This window comes from Plectropomus leopardus, chromosome 7 (assembly GCF_026936395.1).
Source record: "Plectropomus leopardus strain MGB_pleo_1.0 chromosome 7, ASM2693639v1, whole genome shotgun sequence".
Taxonomy (NCBI): Eukaryota; Metazoa; Chordata; class Actinopteri; order Perciformes; family Serranidae; genus Plectropomus; species Plectropomus leopardus.
Genome location: NC_142182.1, coordinates 31,297,954 through 31,316,434, shown reverse-complemented (window position 1 = coordinate 31,316,434; position 18,481 = coordinate 31,297,954). Strand labels below are relative to the sequence as shown.

Here is an 18,481-nt window from a genome sequence, read left to right as displayed (position 1 = left end):
TTTTAAAATGTATTTTTTGGCATTTTGAGCACTACAAGCCAAGCGCCATCTAGTTCCATCACAGTGGAGAGAAGGCAGACATATCTACGTCTGATATCTCCAACACTCTGCAACTCAAAACCAAAACAGTCTAGATTTATAAATAGCACTAGAGGTGAGAGAGAAAATATATATCTTTTGATTTTGTGGTGTACTGCCTCTTTAAATGGAACAGAGTCATCTTAGTAGTTATTAATTACACCTGTGCTTTTCCTGCTGTGACATCCAAAATGTCTGCTCTGAAATGGGCCAATCACCTCCATCACCTAGCCTCCACACCCACCTGAACACCTGCTCCTAATCCTCCCATCGGCTCCCAGTATGCATCTGTGTCTGCCCTGCTTGTTTTCTGACAGATTGTGCCTTGTGGTGTTCCAGCTTTGTTGTTTTGTATCTGCCTTCCTGTTTTTTTGAGTCTTTGATCCCAGAAAGCTTTTGGACGTCTGCCTGCCGATATCTTGCTTTTGTTTGCTGCTGCCTGTCGACCTGCATCCCGCCTATTGACAAGGTAAATCCTGCTTTATCCTTCAGCTGCTGTGGCTCTCAATCCAGAGCTGTGAGAGTGAGGAAACATACACAGCAAATGTTGAACACTATGAATATGATGAAACATATTTGATTGTACAGTTTATTTATTTTATGATGAAATCATATGCTTCCTAAAATATTCTCCAAAACTCCTGTGTTTCCATATATATATCATTTCCGCCATGCTGTGCCTCTCCCCCGGCTGCTCCAGTCACTGTATGGAACATGAATGAACAAAAACAGCCATGCAGCTCTGTGTTTACAGCTTGCCATATGTTTCTAGTTTGTGAGCGTTTCGCTCACACACTGAAAGCAGTATCTGAGACCACCCTGTGATGATGCAATTACACCAGACAGGATGTGCAGCAGAGGGGATCGTAGCCCAGGGGACTCTCCCTCCGTGCAGTAATGTAATCACCTGAGTGAAGTAATCAGAGTGAGCTCTAACTACACTGTCACATTTATTTATTTATTTTTTTACAAAACTACTCCTGTGTGTTTTTTTAGTGAGCAGCAAAGACACAACAGACTCTTTGTTTTTAGGCATGACTTACAAGATATGTTACAACTAAAATAACTGATTTCATTTTCTTGTCTTTGACAATATCAAATTTGACACCCTAGTTTATTTTAGTGTTCTTGGAATTTTAACATTTTATTTAAGTATGAGGGGTTTGTATTTATTTATTTTAATTTGTGATCAGTACTGTCAGGTGCTGTCCTGTTTCTGCTGTGGATCACTGCGATACACCATTCAAAGATGGCTGCAGATCTGCACTTCCTGTCTTCACGAGGAGTGACCGTGTGACCGTCTTTTTGAGGTCAGTGTGTTGGACAGTCAAATTATTTCACAACCAGAAACCTTGCATTACCAGAACCATCTGGAAACATAGACACTTATAAAGCAGCAGCCAAAAATGTAAGATGATGCAAAAAAGGACAAAACTACAGTGCACACGTCAGAGAAGCTGATGGGATCACATTTCGCTGGAGTTGTACCTCGTATAATTACATGGGACAAATGAACAATCGATTGATATTATAGTCAGACTTGTCAAGTGGTCGGCTACTGTTAAAGTCAGCCTTAAATATGTAAGTATTGGTGCTATACATTGAAAAAAGTGAGTTGTGTCGTGTCAAAGCTATATAGATATTCAAATGCCATTACAGCATGTGATGAACTGAAAACTTGAAAAATGACATGATTTTATGGCTATAAAGTTGTAAGATATATAAAGCTGTCTTGTTTGTACCAAATGACATGCCAAAGCTTCTAAAAAAGTTCAGGTTTCTGGTCACTGAAAAAAATAGAAAAATGAAATTTAGCTCCTGCTCTGTAAAAATAAACTATAAGTTTTTAACTTTAAAAAACAAAAGTTATTGTTAGGGCTGACATAGAGTTTTAAGTTGACTGAATTTGAGATTACAAATTGAGGTCATTAATTAATTATTCAACTTGTCTCCTCAAATTCAGTCAATGTAAAAATTTAAGCCACTTTTTTAAGTTAAAAGAAACACTTTATTTTTACAGTGTGATTATATGAACAATTGCCATGATTAAAACTTGATATCACTCTCAAAATGACTTACAGGTGTTTTAATATACCATTAAATACAAACGTCATAAGTTTGTGAGATAGCCTAGTTATGATTTGTAATAACCAACAACACACTGGAATAATAAAGGTCTGTTCTGAAATGTGTTAGGATGATAGAGATAAAATAGGAATTTTGCTCTGAGGAGCCAAACTTATTAGTTTATGTTGTGTCCTGCTTCAAAATGAGTTGGTCAAAAATACTGATTAACCCTTTGAATGCTGATCAAATTAGTCTGATTTCTGACAAAACATGTAAAAAAAAAAAAAGTCAGCTACCAGGCATGAAATGTCCCGCAAGCTGTTTAAAAACCATTGAAACACAAGAAAATGACCTGAAAATTAACTTAAAATTAATAAAATAAAATAAAAATGCCTTTTAAAATCAGGGACAATCATTAGAAAAGTATAAAATAATTAGAGAAAATATATCAAGAAAATTATATTTACCATTATTATAATAACATATCTAAAATTAGATTACAGGACAAAAATGTTATAATTTATATTATTTTATTTTATCACCTTTTTAAGGTTATTTCCTTTTCTTTTTTTTTTTTACTTTTTATGCTAATTTCAGGTCGTTTTCTTCATTTATTCATTTTTTATTAAGTTTATAGTAGTAGTAATAAGTAATAATAAGTAATAATAATTTCTTGTCAAGTAATAATTAAGTAATAATTTCTTGTCAAGTTATTGTCGCCTTTTTTCCATGTTTTTGTGAGGAATCAAGCCAGTTAGGTTTCAAGGGGTTAATGTGTAATTTCTGCTTAAACCAAGGCCTGAATGGTGCTATGCGTGGCAGGAAGAAACAGTGTTACATTACACGTTTAGTGTTATTGTTCTGCGAAACTTGCTGGAAAGTGTGGTTGGAGTAACCAGGGGCCACCAGGGGCCCTCCTGTCTCAAGCGGGCGGTCTGCGCCTTTATGGTGACGGGGGACTGTGTAACATGAGTCGGGATGAAAACTGCTCGCTGGATCCGGCAGCCAGTGCAGATGCTGTTCGCCAAAGAGAGAGAGGAGGTGCGTGATGGATCCCGTCCCACTGCTGCTCATCACGCTCGCATCTTTACCGTTTTGCTCGGCAGTCTACTCCGGGCCTCTACAAGCGGAGATCTCCAATGGCACTTTCCATCACTTTTTTGTCCCGGACGGGGATTACGACGAGACTGAGGACCCGGAGGAGTGCCAGATGCTGTTCAAATTCTCGGACGTGTATCCATGTGGGGCCTCTGAGGAGAGGGACTCGGTGGTGAGGGACGACTTCATCATTGCCAAGCTGCAGGCGGAGGACGCGGCGCGGCTGCTGGAGGGCATCGGCCGGACTGTGGCGCACGACCTGGACGGAGAGGACAGCTACGGCAAGTTCCTCCAGCGCGAGATCTCCCAGATCGGCGAGGCTTTCTCAAACGTGGACAAGTCTCTGCTGGAGCTGGAAGTGAAGTTTAAACAAAGTCAGGAGACTGAGCTGAGAGAGGAGCAACAGCTGAACGGCCATGTGATGAAGCAAGTGAGTGATATCCGCGCAGCTCTGAGGGAAACTACAGACATCTCTGTGGGACTTAAAGATAAACACGAGCTGCTGTCTCTCATCATCCGCAGTCATGGTACCAGACTGAGCCGCCTCAAGACTGAGTATCTAAATATTGGCTCATAGTGGAGTTGCTAAAAGCTTAGAGAGTGTGTGAGAGAGAGAGAGTGTGTGTATTGTGCGTTAGAGAGACCCTCCAGTTCAACAAACAACTGGGAAGTTAACTGTGGCTTATGAATATCCTTGCCTTAGTATCTTTGAATATCGCTGACCCTTGGCCGTCCCCATTCTTCGGACATGTGTCATTAAAGGGAGCTCTGACGAAAAACCTCAAGACATTTCCTCTGAGTCAGGATGGAAAAAGCAAATGTGAACACAAATGATGTCTGCGCGGAGCCCTCTGTGCCACCTCTGAGGAAGCATTTCATTCAGAAGAGAAGATGAAAATAAAAAGCCCTCCGTGTGGATTTATCAGCCTCTGAAACAATATTATAGCTAGGTTTTAAGTCTGTATGGTTTAACTTATGTTGTTTGTACAATTGTAGGTTATTAAAGATCAAATAAATGCTTTTTATTCATCACAAATCTTCCCTTTTATTCTTCCATGTTAGAAGTTTTTACTGTCATATTCATAACTTTTTTTACTGTAGAACTTTACACACTGCTATACAATGCTTTATTGTGAAAACCATCTCCACCCTTTGAAGCTTGAGGTTTGCATAAACAGCACAACCCTTTTGAAATCTGAACTTTTGATCTCCGGCAGTGGAAAAGTGACCCTCCTTCCGTGCCATGTGCTGTACGTCACCATGTTTGTTGTTGGCTCCACTAGCATCCTAGACTGTCCCGTCAAGTGGCCCTGCATGCTTAATTGGCGTCTTAAGTCTGTCACTACCTCCCACTTCCATCTGGAAGTCATCTACTAGAGTATGAAATATGTTTTGTCCGAAAGCGGCCACTGTCTCCATTATCTACTCTTTTGTCTGTCACGATCTATTAAATTTGTGGTTGATATGAAATGTCTTTGTGCTGAAGCTCTAAGTGGTTTTCGATGATGTCATATTTTACTCAAAATAGACTTGTAAATGACATACAGCTTTGTTTGAATCTAAACCAATCTGCTCCTTTGCTTTTCTGTTCTGTCGAACATCTCATTTCAGACACTGTTTATAGGAAGAAAGTTGCTTTGAATTCCGGAGAGGCATTTACTCTTCCCTGCAGGGTCACACACAAAAACCTACCATCGAGCTGCTTTAATTTGCAGTGCCTTTAATTCAATATTTTGAATGCCTTTGGTAGAAATCTGCGTATTTTCTGTTTTTAACTACCGTTTAAAACTCTTTTGTCCCAGCCAAAGTCTGCAGCAACCACAAAGTAACTGCCATAAGCGTGCCCACTTTTTTTACAGAGATAATGTCTGTGCAGATGTGAGGGAGCCAGATGGGCTGCCATGGGCGCAACTGGGTGTGATTTCCTCTGTCTGGTTTTCCTCACAGTCCGGCTTCCCCTGAGGGACCCCTTTTTCAAAAACAGCTCGCTGTAGCTCAGCGCAGTGCAGGCCAACCCTGTCAAAAAAACCCCAGAGCTGCATGAGCTCTGTGTGCACAGAAACCCTATATGTCTGTATGGCTTTTAATTTCCAGGGGTACTGCACAGGGCTCAGGAAGATTTGAAAGATTTAGTTAAAATTTCCACTGTGTAAGTAAAAGGTAGAGCAGCTCATGAAACTTCTCACAAACAAACCCACCCATCTCACTTAATTTGTCATTTTTGGCCAAAATCATTAATTCCACCTATAGAAAAATATTTTTCTGTAGCTTGGTTTCAGGTCCCTGATGCTTAGAAGGAGGAAGTCCAGAGCCGGGCTGTTATTCTCCTCACTGACATATTTTAATTACAAACAAAGAAAGGTCGGGAATGCAGCGCGGAGCTGACCTGAGAACGCACTGATCCCTCTCTGTGCAGAGCACAAAGCCCCAAAACCACAGGCCTCCACAATGTTATTATTAGAAAGATGAGAGCTGTTTGAATACTAGAGCTGCTACTAGTCCTCCGGTTATTATCCCCGCCATGAATACTACTGTGTATTACAACGACTACTATTAGTTTTACCATCAGCTACATCTGCCACCAATTTTTTTTATGGAGAAGTTCTTTTCACTGCTGACACTTAAATCAAAGAAAATCATTTTAACTTATGGTCAATTTATTGGCTTTTTAAGGATTTTTTTAACTGTATCTCATGGTCTTCATCAGCAGGTCAATATGAGTTTTTTTCAGGAGCTTTCAAATGCATCTCAGTGGACAAGCTTCTAGCACAACTCCCATTGAATGAAATCCGTTTTGTGATGGGGATGTTGAGATGTAGTTAACTGCTAGAAAAGGCCAGAGAGTAGAACTAGAGTTAAGATTAGTTTGTCAAACTGCTTTATCTACAGTCCAATATTTCAGACCAACCACCAGAAAAAAATGATGCCATAGGTTTCTGCAAACTCCAGATACATCACATTTGCATGTTATTATGTAGCGAAACCTTTATGTTTCAACAGCAGTCAACATGTGGTTAGGTTTAAGCAGACAAACCATTTAGTTATGGTTATGAAAAGATCATGTTTTGACTTAAAAACCCATTTTTTGGGGTATAATCCCTGCTGGAAAACAGTGATGTCACTGTTAAAAACAATCATTTTTTGTGGCACAATCCCAGCTGGAAAAACAGCCACGGATCACTAAAAAACAAGTTTGGGGACTAAACAGCAACTCGATGGGTAACTAAAAAAAAAAAAACATGTTAAGGGGCTTGAAAAGCCATAGAAAAACAGTAATGGGTCCCTTAAAATCAAGCAGCTTGGCAGGTATCTCATCTACGAGATGATGAGTGATGAGTCCACTTCCCAATGATGTAGTCAGCTCATGTACCTCACTTTAGAAATGTTGATATCATTCATATGAAACATGCAATAGTAACATATTTATGATTTGCAGAAATACACAATGCCAACATTTTCCTCGGGCAATTGGGCTGAATATGTTCTGCAGTTTCTTCTTTTCTTACGTAAAAAAAAATACCACAGTGTAGAGATAGTCACATGTAAAGCTCAAACTTAACTAAAACCACATTACTATTGATATGGACAGAGACGTACCAAAAACTATAAGTCCAGAACAATACAGTACAATAACAATACAGTTTATGTCTCACATCATTCAGATCCTCATGTCATCACATCTCCAGAGAGGAGTCAGTGTGTGTGTGTGTTATTCTGCAGCATCAACAAAGTCCACATCTTATCTTCCAGACAGGCCGGAGCCTCTTAACATAAAACATGCTGAGTGCGACGGGCACTGATGCTTCTCGGGTCAACCCCATGTCAATGCACAAATCAAACACTCTTATGATTCAAGAATTTCTTCATGATCATACATTTCACCCAAAAGTATCTGCATCAAAATGTACTCAAAGTTATCAAGTACAAAAAAAAAATTTGATGTATTTCAGAATCATTTATATATTATTGGATTATAATCATAGATGCATTAATGTGTTCATCAGGTTAATTTTGCAGGTGGGACTGATTGTAACTTTTTTTTAAACTATTTTTCACTAATACATCATAATTGATTTTTTTTTCTAGTAACAATTCAACTACTGACTAAATTCATCAGATAAATGACGTATAATATTTGCCTCCAAAATGTAGTGAAGTATAAGTATAAAGCAACATAAAATGGTAATACTTGAGTAAAGTATCTTGAAACTATGCGCAGATGGTCTTTATTACATAGACACCAATAAAATGTTCACTTTTAATAAAGCACTGGCCATTTTTCTATCACAATTTTATCTACATTTTGGGATGAACATGTACTTCTTACTTTTCCATATTTCTCTGACAGCTGTAGTCACTTTGCAGTGACGTTTTACATGCGAAACATCGACTGAGCTCATGATGTTGAATGCAAAGTTAGACTTTGAACCATCCAGGAGTATGTGGAGAAATTAGATGGCTGACTATATTCAATTACTTCTTAATGCTGTGGGAACAGAGAGGGCATGTAGGATTTTCTCCCCATTAACCCTTTGAAGCCTGGATCATCATCCAGTTTCATGTGCCTTTTCCAAGCATTTAAACCTTTGAAACACTGAGGAAATTTGTGTGATTGCTTTAAAAAAAATGGAGAGAAGAAAGGTAATAAACCATTTGGCAGGAAATGTTTTGCAAACTGCAAAAAACAAATTAAAAAAAAAAAAAACAAGTGACAAGAGAATTACTGTAAGAATTTGCTCAAAAAGAGAGACAGTCATTAGAAAATGTTTAGATAACTAAGGAAAAATACCATGAAAAAACTATATTTATAGTTATTATAATTATCAGAAATTATTCTTTTATTTTAGCACTTTTTCAGATCATTTACTGTTTTGGTTCTCTGACTTTTATTTTTGTCAGGCTATTTTCGTGTAGTATAGTCGTGTAGTAACTAATTTCTTGCATCTTTTTTTTGACATTTTTCCATGATTTTGAAAAAAATCAAGCCAACTTCAGGTTTCAAGCTGTTAAACACACATTGCAGGTGTTGTGTGTCACTGTTACCAAAGAGAGTTCAGTTCAGTTCTGTTCTGAGCAACACTGCAAGAAGAGACACTCTTTACAATGAGCTTTAACATGTAAATACATATACCTGCAAATACTTAGTTTTATTTGCATATTAAATATTAAAAAACTCATTTGGATAGATTATTCCAGGGGGGTCTTAAAACCTTACATACTTCTTCCTTCTCTGCAGTTTGTACAAGTCATTCATAAGCAGTGAGCCAGAGCAGATTACTGCTACAAGAATATAGTGATTTCATTTCAAAACGGTCCATTTCTCAGCTTGTGCAGATAATTTCATTACAGTATTTTTTATTCATTTGTAATATGCAGCACATAATTTATTCTATGATGAACGTAGCCTATAACTGTTTACAAAAACTCAGTCTCCAGTGGCCAATACGGGTTTAACCGACAACAGGGATTTCTTTCAAGGCTGCAGCTGCACATAATAACTCTATGAAGATATTAAATATAATTTGAGCAGAACAATAGTGAGGAGGAGATGCTAAGGAGCAGAGAAACCTTGGTGAAGCCGGGAAGTGAATTAGATATGTCAGAAAGATTTAATTTCTCATAAAAGTTGTGGGGGAGTAATAACAGCTCTCTGTGGCTGGTATGTGTCCTGTTAATAGAAAAATATTTAATAGTAATTAATCATGATGCAAGTTTGTGCTGCTATCACAATAAAGAATATGATCAAAGAACTTTTGATGTAGTTAGTTATCTGGATTTCATTTTTTTATGGATCACAGATGCAGAGGTGGGTCTTCTTTTAAGCGACATGGGCTGTTGCCTAGGGCGCCACCCTGGGGAGGGGGGCCCAAAATAGATTGATCAGTGTGTTTTCTTGCCAGATTCGCTCACGGCTCGCAGAAAAAATAGACCACACTCCCAAAATGTTGCTGCTGATCACAAACTGACAACATAGTTTGGGGCCGAGGAGTGTCTAGTGTGAACAGCCCAGTTAGTTAGCATGGGCGCTGAAAGGAAGCAGGCAGCGCTTCATGGAAAATCAGCACGCTTTGCAGCAATTCCATGCTGAATATGAAATCTGCCATTAACAAAAGAGAAAATCAAAAGGCAAAAAACCATCTGAGGTGCAGCACAAAACAATAAGAAGACAAAATTTGCAGATTTGCACATACTATATTCTCTAAGTATTTGATATTTATTATTATTGTTTGTTTGCAAAGTTATTAATTTGTTTTGGTTTCTCAAGAGGTCTTGTTGTTAATAATAAATACAACAAATAAAAAAATGACAATAATAATGACAATAACAAGAAGAAGAATTACCAGGGGAAGCTTGCATAGGGTTTTGAAGGCGCTGAGTCAGTCACTGCATGACTGCCTACTGAAGGAGCTGTTTTTTCATTCCCATTCCCTTTCCTGTTCTGTTCTGTTTAATTTTCACCAGTTTTGTTGCTCAGTTTTGGTCAGTGACTCTGGTTTTGCTTGCCGGCTTTGGCACATTTAAGTGTTCAGAAGTGGTTGAATAAAACAGACCCTCTTGCAACACTAACAGAAATATAAACAGCTGCTGTTTAAAGACGTTTTGACTCCATTAGAGGCCTCTCTGCCTGCTGACATACCAGTAAACCCGTGTCATGACGCAGGACAAAAGATGACCACAAAGAAGTTTATATGACGTCTGTGGAGTGTGTTACACAGGAGGAAAAGTACTTTTGCAAGGCTGTTTTATTTTTCAAAAATATTTTGATGGGGGGGGGGGTGGTAAGACCACAAAACATTTCCCTCGAACACAGTTTGGTCTTGATGCTCATTTTTTTCCTTGAATAAACACAAATGCATCTGCATACATACAATTCAAAAAGTACATGTACATATCTTGTTTTGAATGGGTACATAATGATACACAGTTGCCCTTTGAAATGTGACGGTACACATCCATAGTTTGATCTTCAATACAGATTTCAAAGTTGTGCTATTGATCCTCTGCCAGTTTTTCTTTTTCTCTTTTTTTTCGTTTCTTCTCAAACTAGCAGGTTTTACAGGAAGGAAAATTGTAGAACTATTCTCCTCTTGAAGAGCAAGCAATTTAACACTGAACAGTTCATTCATGAAGAGGGACGGGGCGGGGGAAAAAAGCACCAGAGGAACTGAAAGCGTCTTCAGTCAAATGTCACCTCTTTTTCATTTTTCATGTGAGCAAGAGCCAGAGTCCTGTGCTTTTCTCTGTGCCAAGCTTGTGTGAAGGCTCTCTCTGCTCTGAGTCCCTGGGTATAACAGTCTGTGGAGCAGGGCTCGTCACTGTTTCAGGATGAGACAGGTGTCTGTTAGATGTCGCGGCGGCCTGTCACACACAGCCGTTCTCCTGCCTGGGCTTGTGCACCACAGGGGTGTGTGGAGGGTAGAGGGAAGGGGCGAGTGTGCACAGGAAGCCAGCCAACAATGTCAGGCCCAGTCCACCCCAAGCACAAAACATGGACCAGCCATAACCGTGACTGATGTCCTCTGGTATTCCAAACATGTAGCGGGGATAGCGGGACAGTTCAAAGTTGATCCCAGCCACACATGTACAGAGGGAGATAATGCAGCATGTTCCTGAGAGAAGAAAAATAAGTCAGGCACCACAGCAACCCATTTTCATCCCCTCTGATGCATCATTTCTCTCATTAACAAAGACCCCACTGCCCCTCTGTGGTAATTCGGGGTAGTGCTCTTTATGTACATCACATCTTACCTCCCATGAGGAAGAGAAGTCCAGCCACATACTGCATCAGATCATGCTCCTTGCAGCAGCCCAGCACGCCTATGATCCAGCCGAACAGGATGATGGATATGGCCATGCCAACGAAGCTGGCAGTCATCCTCTGCAGGTCTGCGGAGACAAGAGACAGTGTTTTGTTGACATGCTGCCAAGTTTCTCTACATTTATTCATCGCATTATGAAAAAGGCGTTTTTTGGGACGGGGGGGGGACTCACGGAGCGCGTGCCACTCATCCTGCCTTATTGTCTTCGTCAGATTGATTGGCAGATTTCTGGGAAGCGCTGATGATGAGTAGTAGTATTTTATTGGTGTGCAGCGCGGAACCAATCCTGTGAATGTAAACAACACAAAGAGGATGTCACATAAGCACCGAGATCAGATGGAGAGGATATCACAAGGCTCTCTGCTGCCACCCCCCACCCCCCTCCCAAAAAAGCACCCAACCCCCTTTCCACCGCCACCCACCCATCCACCCACACGATTGTGGAGTAGCTTATTGTACGCATCTCGAGGCTTCTGTTACTATAGCTTGCCCTTTTGTGCTGGAAAACAACACAGCACGTCGATGGTAACTGTACTCCGCGTTATACTGCGTGCGTAGGCCTTGAGGGTCCGTGCGCAGCAGCAGCAGCACCATGGATAGCGCATTTGTGCTCAAAGTACTTACTGATAGCGCCTCACGCGCAACAACACAAACGTCCAAAAACAATCATTATAGCGTAAAAACATATGATCAAACCTTTGAAGATTAAATCCTCCGTCTCCAGGTCATATCCCTCCCGGTGGCACTTTTTCCACAGTCCGGTGATGGTGGAGTTGAAATGCCGACTGCAGAGGGACTCCATGGCCGGAGCAGGAGGCAAGAAGTGCCGCTTAGCCCGCAGCAGCGCCCCGCCGCTCCTCCTCTCAACATTTCTCTCCTTTGGCAACATGCGGAGCGGGAGGTTGTTGTTGGAGATGTAAATGTAGCCGGGGTCGTTTCTTTTGTTTGAATAATTCTTGCAGCGTTCCCGGTGCCTCCTCGCGTCAGTCTCGTACCAGTTGTCAGTGCTGATCGCCACTGCTATCAGTCCCAACGCGCAAAACGCCAAAAAGAGACCCGCCACGGTTAAAGTCCTCATAGCAGCCATGTTCCATGCGTTATCTCGCCTCGGTGCCGTGATAATTCCACGGGACAGCAGGACTCCGCTCCTGGCTGCTGCTGCTGTCAGTATTTGAGGTGGGGAGGAAATTCAGCAATACGTGGAAATATGAAATGCAGATAGACCCCTGAAGCCCTCATTTCTTAGATTTTGTCAACCACCGCCGAATTAAGCAAAATTCCGAGGCGAAGGGTAAATAAATTTGGGCCCCGATGAGCTATTTTGGTTGTCTCCTCTCTGCCTCTGAACTCAGTCTAGCCTAGATACTGGTCAGTCCAACATTTCTTTCCAGTAGATGGAGACAGAGCTAATATTTGAAAGCACAACAAGCCCCAGGCCTGCACTTACAGTAGATCATGATCTGAAAGGATGGCCAAAGTTTGACACAGTTATACTAGAGGAAGCACCCTCCCCTAGTTTTTTTTTTAGATTTTGTGTCATCTTGGCTGCTGTTGTCTAAAGTGTTCAGTTATGAAACAATGAAAGACAGAGCATAGTAAACCCCACAGAGGGCCGTATTTTCTCTGTCTGGTCTATGGGAAACTGTTTCATCACATCCAACAGATTGCCTCTGGTAACTTTCCACCCCAAAAAGGCCCAAACATACTAAACAATACACTTGAATACTGCTTCATTGGTTGCACAATTTTGCAAGAAATCATCAAATGAGAACTTTTTTTTTTAAGTGGATGTTTAGCCACAGTCAAACAGCATCACATAGGGTTCAAGTATTAGTTGTTTTTGCTTTTAAATTCTAATGTTTATAGGAATATTACAGCAGAAACAAGTCACAGGGACATTTCAGTCTTGTTTTCACTGGTTTCATTCTCATGGTCAGTACTTCCTCTATTTAAACCATAATGCCAAAGTAAAAGAGGAACCAGCTCGATTCCAAACTTCATTTTTGGTTTCAGCTCCTGCGTGCAAACACTCACAGAAATTCCTACATGAGTAAATGGGGATTTGTTGTGAACAATTATATTTTCCTGCACAGCAAGTGTAGGAAAGCCTGCTTTGTGTTAAATAAAGTTTTGTTTTTAAGGTCACATCGCTGCAGCACTTGAACTAAGAATGGGGGAAGCAAACAAGGGTGCACTGTTGAATGTGCAAAAACAAATGATGACTGTCTGTTGACTGTTTGCACACATATATATATATACTTCTCACAAGTGTAACAATTTGGGCAAACATATTTAAACAGCACAGTACCTGCTGCTGTTACCATTTAATTGGACCATAACAAAAATATCTATGATATAAAAATACTATAACTGCTTACTCTCAAATCCAAGATATCAATATGAATCTTGCACAATTATACTTCTTAAATATAGAGGAAATGCATGTCAATATGAGTATAATTATATACTTATAATGCACATGACACTTGGCCATCAGGAACTAGCCAATCATATGAATTTGATGATTGGATGATATGAACGCAGACTGTTTAGGGTCCAGCTTGTTGCACACTTTCAGTTCCCATTTGTCTGGTGAAGTCAGCAACGTTGCGTGTTTCTCAGTGAAGCAATAAGAAAAAGTTAACATCCATCAGAAGCTTCAAGAACCAAGATTCTCATGCTGCCTTGTTTACATGATGGACGGCTATATCATATCATCTGTAAGTGCTGTTGTTCTATTGTTTTATGTCTGGTTTTTGATCACAGCTCAAGACATTGAGAGGATATTTTTTATTGTTTATTCTAGTGTTTCTGTAGCTGTTTCTAAAAACACATGTTCTAGTAAGTAAAATTGCATGTATTAACATTCATGTCTACCCTTGTGTTTAAAAAGGACGTGTATTTGTGAAAACTAGGAAAGTAACCCTTAACACACAGTAAAGTGTGTAAACTTATGTATTTCCCCTAGTGACCTGGTCTGCCACGTTACTTTGTTATATACATTTTCACGTCTTTATGTTCTATTGCAAGTAATAATAGCAAAATTAAATACATAAATAAAATACATTCTAGTGTAAAAACTAACAGCCTTAACTGACTTTATTTTATTGACTCAAACTTTAACTTTCTCTGAGACGAAATCTATTTTTTTCCCTCCGAAGGCATCAGAGGAAAATGTTCCAATTGAACCAGAGAACTATCAACCACCTGCAGAGCTGTACCCATACCTCACTAATGTGGGGGAGATTTACGAAGGTGAAAAGATTTAACAGTTAGAAAGAGAACAAATCACTACATGACGGGTGCCTCACCTTCTGTCTCTTTTAAAGACCACAGATGGACATTCCACTCAGAGCGCGTCCAGACGACAGACTTTGAGAACTCTCCAGTGAATCGCCTCATAGAGCTTCAGCCTGTGTCTCCTCAACAACTGGTGCAGCCATATCGCTTCAGCAGTGAGTCTCTGCCCCTCCACCTGGACCCTCCGCTCGGCCTCTCTGTGTCACCGCAGGTAAGATCATGTGCAGCAATGAATGATGGCTTTAGTGTGAAGAGACATAATTTATACATTATGTGAAATATTGCTATTAAAGCATATTGATAAGGAAATGTGATACTGAGTCAAATTTTGAATGTTATCTTATTATTAACAGCAGTTTGAGACTTATTTCTCTGATTTCAGGCTTTGAGAGTAGCTCATGCTCACAAATAAACCAAACTTTCCTCAGCAATGGAAATAACATATTTTTTAATACAGGTGTTGTTCCCCCTTGAACAAAAATTAAATGTGCAATGGCACATATATGTTATAATGGGGAAAAGAAATTGACCCAGTGCATAAAGTTATCAAGTGGTACTATAACTATATACTATATACTATAAGAAAGAACATTATTTTTTGTCTGAAAAAGCAACATATCAAGTATTGCTACATTTTGTGATTCACAAATGTCATATTATTCACTGAATATTCCCAGAGAGATGAGATATTTCCCCTCTACATCAAGGTCTTTGTATGTTTTTTTGTTTTATTTATTTTTTCTACTTATTTTTGGTTAACTTTGTTATCAATTCAACAAAGCTTTTCCATTGTTAAAGGTCCAGTGTGAAGGAAGTAGGGGGATATATTGGTAGCAATGGAATAGAATATAAGTATGTTTTTTTAGTGCATAGTTGCCTGAAAATAAGAATCATTGTGTTTTTGTGACCTTAGAATAAGTCATTTATTAATAGGAAATGGATGGAGATATATGGATGTATGTAATGGATGTATTATAAGAAAGCATCCTTGTCTATGGAGAGATTGATCTATGGTTTTTACAGTAGCCCAGAATGGAAAAAACCAAACATTGGTTCTAATTAGAACCATTCACGTTTTCTCGCTAGCCACCGTAGTTAGAAGCTCCTCCACAATGAGAGCATCAGAGAAACCCTGATTTGTTAATGTGAAAGTATTTAGAGTTTTTACTGGTTTAAACCATCTGGTCCGTTTGTTTTGAAGAAGAGGGGCCCTCTGTAAATATAAACCTCCTGAGCGTGTGGATCTCAGGTAACACAGACAGCAGGTGAGCATACATTAGCAGCCCGTCTGCAACGTGCCAAAAAAATAGGAGAAACAATTATTTTTTAATGTGAAACTGCTTCATTCAGTATTTTAACTGCTTTAAATCATGAGGTCTGCTTGTTTTGGAGATAAAGAGACCCAATTCGGCTTTCTGTAAAAACCTCCAGAGCAATGAACACTGAGGCAATTGTTATCACGAGAAGTTTCCACTGGTTTAAACCTGCAAACCTAACCACAACATGCCACTTAATCTCCCTAAATCTTACACACTGTCACTTTAACAAGAGCTGCCGCTAAAGATTATTCATTAATGTCAGAAAATTGTATAAAATGTCTACCCAGAGCCAGAAAACTGCTGAACTTATCCAACCAACTGATTAAAACCCAAAGGCATTCAGTTTACTATCAGACAAAGAAAAACAGCAAAATTAGAAATTTAGAAGCTGGAATCAGGGAATAAGGGGCATTTTTGCTGAAAAAAATGACAGTTGATAAATCTCATTGTTGCTGTAAATACACATAAATATGTGGATTTACATGCACCAAAATAAAAAAACTAGGTAAACAGAAATTATTCTTCAGGCTGAATCTAATACTGTTCAAATAATAACATCACAATATATATTTTTGGGATACTTTGTAGAAAACAACCTGGATTTAGATAGTTTGAGATCTAAAAACTAATCAAGATGTGGACAGCTGGGGATATTTTCACTGAAATGTCATCGCCATCACGTGATCTTGCTGAGCATTGAATTCTATTTTGGCATAGTTACTTCCTCTTTTAGTACAATGACTGTGTTAAAAAGAAAATGTCAGGGAATGGATGATTGCAAAACAAAAGAAAATTGCAGCTCTGTCACCCCTCTGTGCACACTTGAGCTATGACATGCTTTAAATTTCTTCTAAAGATCCCATACTACACGCCGTCCCCGTTGTACCAGTACCAACCGACTGCCTCGCCTGGACATTACTACTCTGAGGAGGAGCAAAGAGGAATCAGTCCTCCACTTGAGGTATCAGAAGGGGAGGATGAATATGAAGACCACAGTCACTCCTCCTTCCGAAAAGACACTAGTGAGTATTTGCAATTCACATTTACAGAGAGTTGTGTACAAATCCAGGGAAAACTGATAATTTCCACACAAATTTGCCTACACACATCTCATATTTTCCAATCCAGGCAGCAAGAAGAAAATCCGCCTGTACCAGTTCCTCCTGGACTTGCTACGAAAAGGTGACATGAGTGACAGCATCTGGTGGGTGGACCAGGACAAGGGCATCTTTCAGTTCTCCACAAAACACAAAGAAGTTCTGGCCAGCCACTGGGGCAATCAAAAAGGAAACCGCAAAAAAATGACCTACCAAAAAATGGCTCGAGCTCTGAGGAACTATGGTAAATCAGGAGAGATTAAAAAAGTAAAGAAGAAGCTGACCTACCAGTTCAGTGAGGAAGTGCTGAGGGACCTGTATTTACGTCAGTATTCACGCTGATGAGGGAATAAAGGCTGGCTGTCATTATGCTGAAATCACTAAACTAGCCAAGATTGGGGGTTTTTTTTGCCTGTTTGCAATTTTACTCAGTAGTTTCATTTAGTTTACCAAGTTTTCTCCCCTATTTATTTGTGATGCCAGTGTTCATCCTCTACAACATTTGCTTCGATATAAAGCTCTTCAGTTCAGACTCAAATGTAGTTTGTGTGTGTAAATTTGTTTGTGTACTTTGATTAAAGGATGATTTAACATAAGGGACGGCTTAAAAAAACCCAAATGTTTTTACATGAGCTTTTTTTGTGCCATGAATCTGTGTAAATAAATGTTATGTTCTATTCTTTTTTTCAAATGAATTTTTCAGATGAAGTGAATCCATCTTTAAAAAAAAATTACAAAACATGTTCTGTCCCACAGTAGATGTAAGAGCATGGTGTGGCCTATTTCTAATTCAGTACAATGACGTGAGTGGCAGAGCTGAGCAACTTGTCTTCAAATTAAAGGAACATTGCACAAGATTATGGGAGCTTTAGTGGCATCTAGCAGTGAGGATTTCAACCTGCTGATTTTTTTTCTCCGTCTAGAGCAGGAGAGTGTTTGGTTTGTCCATTCTGGGCTCCTGTAGAGACATGGCAGTGCAAAATGGCGATCTCCGTGGATAAGGACCTGCTCTCTATGTAGATAGGAATGGCTCATTCTAAGGTGATGAAAACACATTTCTTTTTCCAGGCTATTTTTCTAAAGACATGGTTTATATTTAATTTCTGCCCATTCCTCCCCCAAAATCCTACCCCCTGGACCTTTAATATCTCATTATTTTTTTTAGCCTGGTAAAAAATGGAGGAAGGGAGAGCAACAGACAGATAGGTAGACAGTAAACAACTGTAGTAGTAATGAGGTGGTGATTAAAAGACAAGAGAACTGAGGGTGTACTATCAAGAAAGACAAAGAAGCAGAAATACATGTACCAGATGCAAGGAGAAACTTTAAATGCAGTTACAAGTAGATTGCAAAAAGGTGTAGTGTATGTCTGTATCTACCTGGCCTTGACCTCAAAATCTGCTGTGCACCCTGCAAGACTGGAGAGAGATTTACAGATTCACACAAAGGCAAAACTCATACTGTTCTCACTGTGAGAGAGGAGAAATATAATATACAATCAGAGACTACACCTGATGCAAATATATGAACAACTGCAGAGCAAACACTGGCTGAGTCAGACCCAGATATAAAAAGAAAAGACTGAAAAACACAGACAGGAGTCATGGTCTGAAACTGATAGACAGGATCTGAGAAAAAGAAAGTAGGAGTGAGATAAATTGATAGATCTGTCAGATTGTCTACGTTAGGGACTGTTTGTTAC

At 39.5% G+C, this 18,481-nt stretch overlaps 3 protein-coding genes across 4 annotated transcripts; 2 read left to right on the top strand and 1 right to left on the bottom strand.

Annotated features, from left to right (window-relative positions):
• Window positions 1-3,139: 3,139 nt before the first annotated feature.
• Window positions 3,140-4,279, top strand: fibina (fin bud initiation factor a). The gene has a single exon (XM_042496740.2). The coding sequence runs from the start codon at window positions 3,194-3,196 to the stop codon at window positions 3,818-3,820; it is 627 nt and encodes a 208-aa protein (XP_042352674.2). The 5' UTR covers window positions 3,140-3,193; the 3' UTR covers window positions 3,821-4,279.
• Window positions 4,280-9,968: 5,689 nt separating this feature from the next.
• Window positions 9,969-12,510, bottom strand: tmem276a (transmembrane protein 276a). Its single transcript, XM_042496429.2, has 4 exons — window positions 11,760-12,510; window positions 11,236-11,349; window positions 10,993-11,130; window positions 9,969-10,853 (listed from the first exon to the last, which is right to left on the bottom strand). The coding sequence occupies exons 1-4, from the start codon at window positions 12,148-12,150 to the stop codon at window positions 10,606-10,608; spliced, it is 891 nt and encodes a 296-aa protein (XP_042352363.1). The 5' UTR covers window positions 12,151-12,510; the 3' UTR covers window positions 9,969-10,605.
• Window positions 12,511-13,626: 1,116 nt separating this feature from the next.
• On the top strand, window positions 13,627-17,470 carry spi1a (Spi-1 proto-oncogene a). 2 transcript variants are annotated; one of them, XM_042496381.2, is made up of 5 exons: window positions 13,627-13,783; window positions 14,225-14,318; window positions 14,393-14,574; window positions 16,539-16,704; window positions 16,811-17,470. In XM_042496381.2, the coding sequence occupies exons 1-5, from the start codon at window positions 13,757-13,759 to the stop codon at window positions 17,119-17,121; spliced, it is 780 nt and encodes a 259-aa protein (XP_042352315.2). In that variant the 5' UTR covers window positions 13,627-13,756; the 3' UTR covers window positions 17,122-17,470. The 2 variants fall into 2 exon arrangements, with proteins under 2 accessions (XP_042352315.2, XP_042352316.2); XM_042496382.2 differs by lacking the exon at window positions 14,225-14,318 and having other exon boundaries at window positions 13,642-13,783.
• The last annotated feature ends 1,011 nt before the right edge of the window (window positions 17,471-18,481 follow it).

What these genes read in the sequence shown, in the direction of transcription:
- tmem276a (XM_042496429.2), bottom strand. Translation starts at nt 12,150, where the DNA reads ATGGCTGCTATGAGGACTTTAACCGTGGCGGGTCTCTTTTTGGCGTTT. An exon ending in GGAGGATTTAATCTTCAAAG is followed by an intron (nt 11,350 to 11,759) that starts GTTTGATCATAT and finishes TTACATTCACAG; the next exon opens with GATTGGTTCCGCGCTGCACA. An exon ending in ACTTCTCTTCCTCATGGGAG is followed by an intron (nt 10,854 to 10,992) that starts GTAAGATGTGAT and finishes TTCTTCTCTCAG; the next exon opens with GAACATGCTGCATTATCTCC.
- fibina (XM_042496740.2), top strand. Translation starts at nt 3,194, where the DNA reads ATGGATCCCGTCCCACTGCTGCTCATCACGCTCGCATCTTTACCGTTT.
- spi1a (XM_042496381.2), top strand. Translation starts at nt 13,757, where the DNA reads ATGATGGACGGCTATATCATATCATCT. An exon ending in GCCTCTCTGTGTCACCGCAG is followed by an intron (nt 14,575 to 16,538) that starts GTAAGATCATGT and finishes TTTCTTCTAAAG; the next exon opens with ATCCCATACTACACGCCGTC. An exon ending in CTCCTTCCGAAAAGACACTA is followed by an intron (nt 16,705 to 16,810) that starts GTGAGTATTTGC and finishes TTTCCAATCCAG; the next exon opens with GCAGCAAGAAGAAAATCCGC.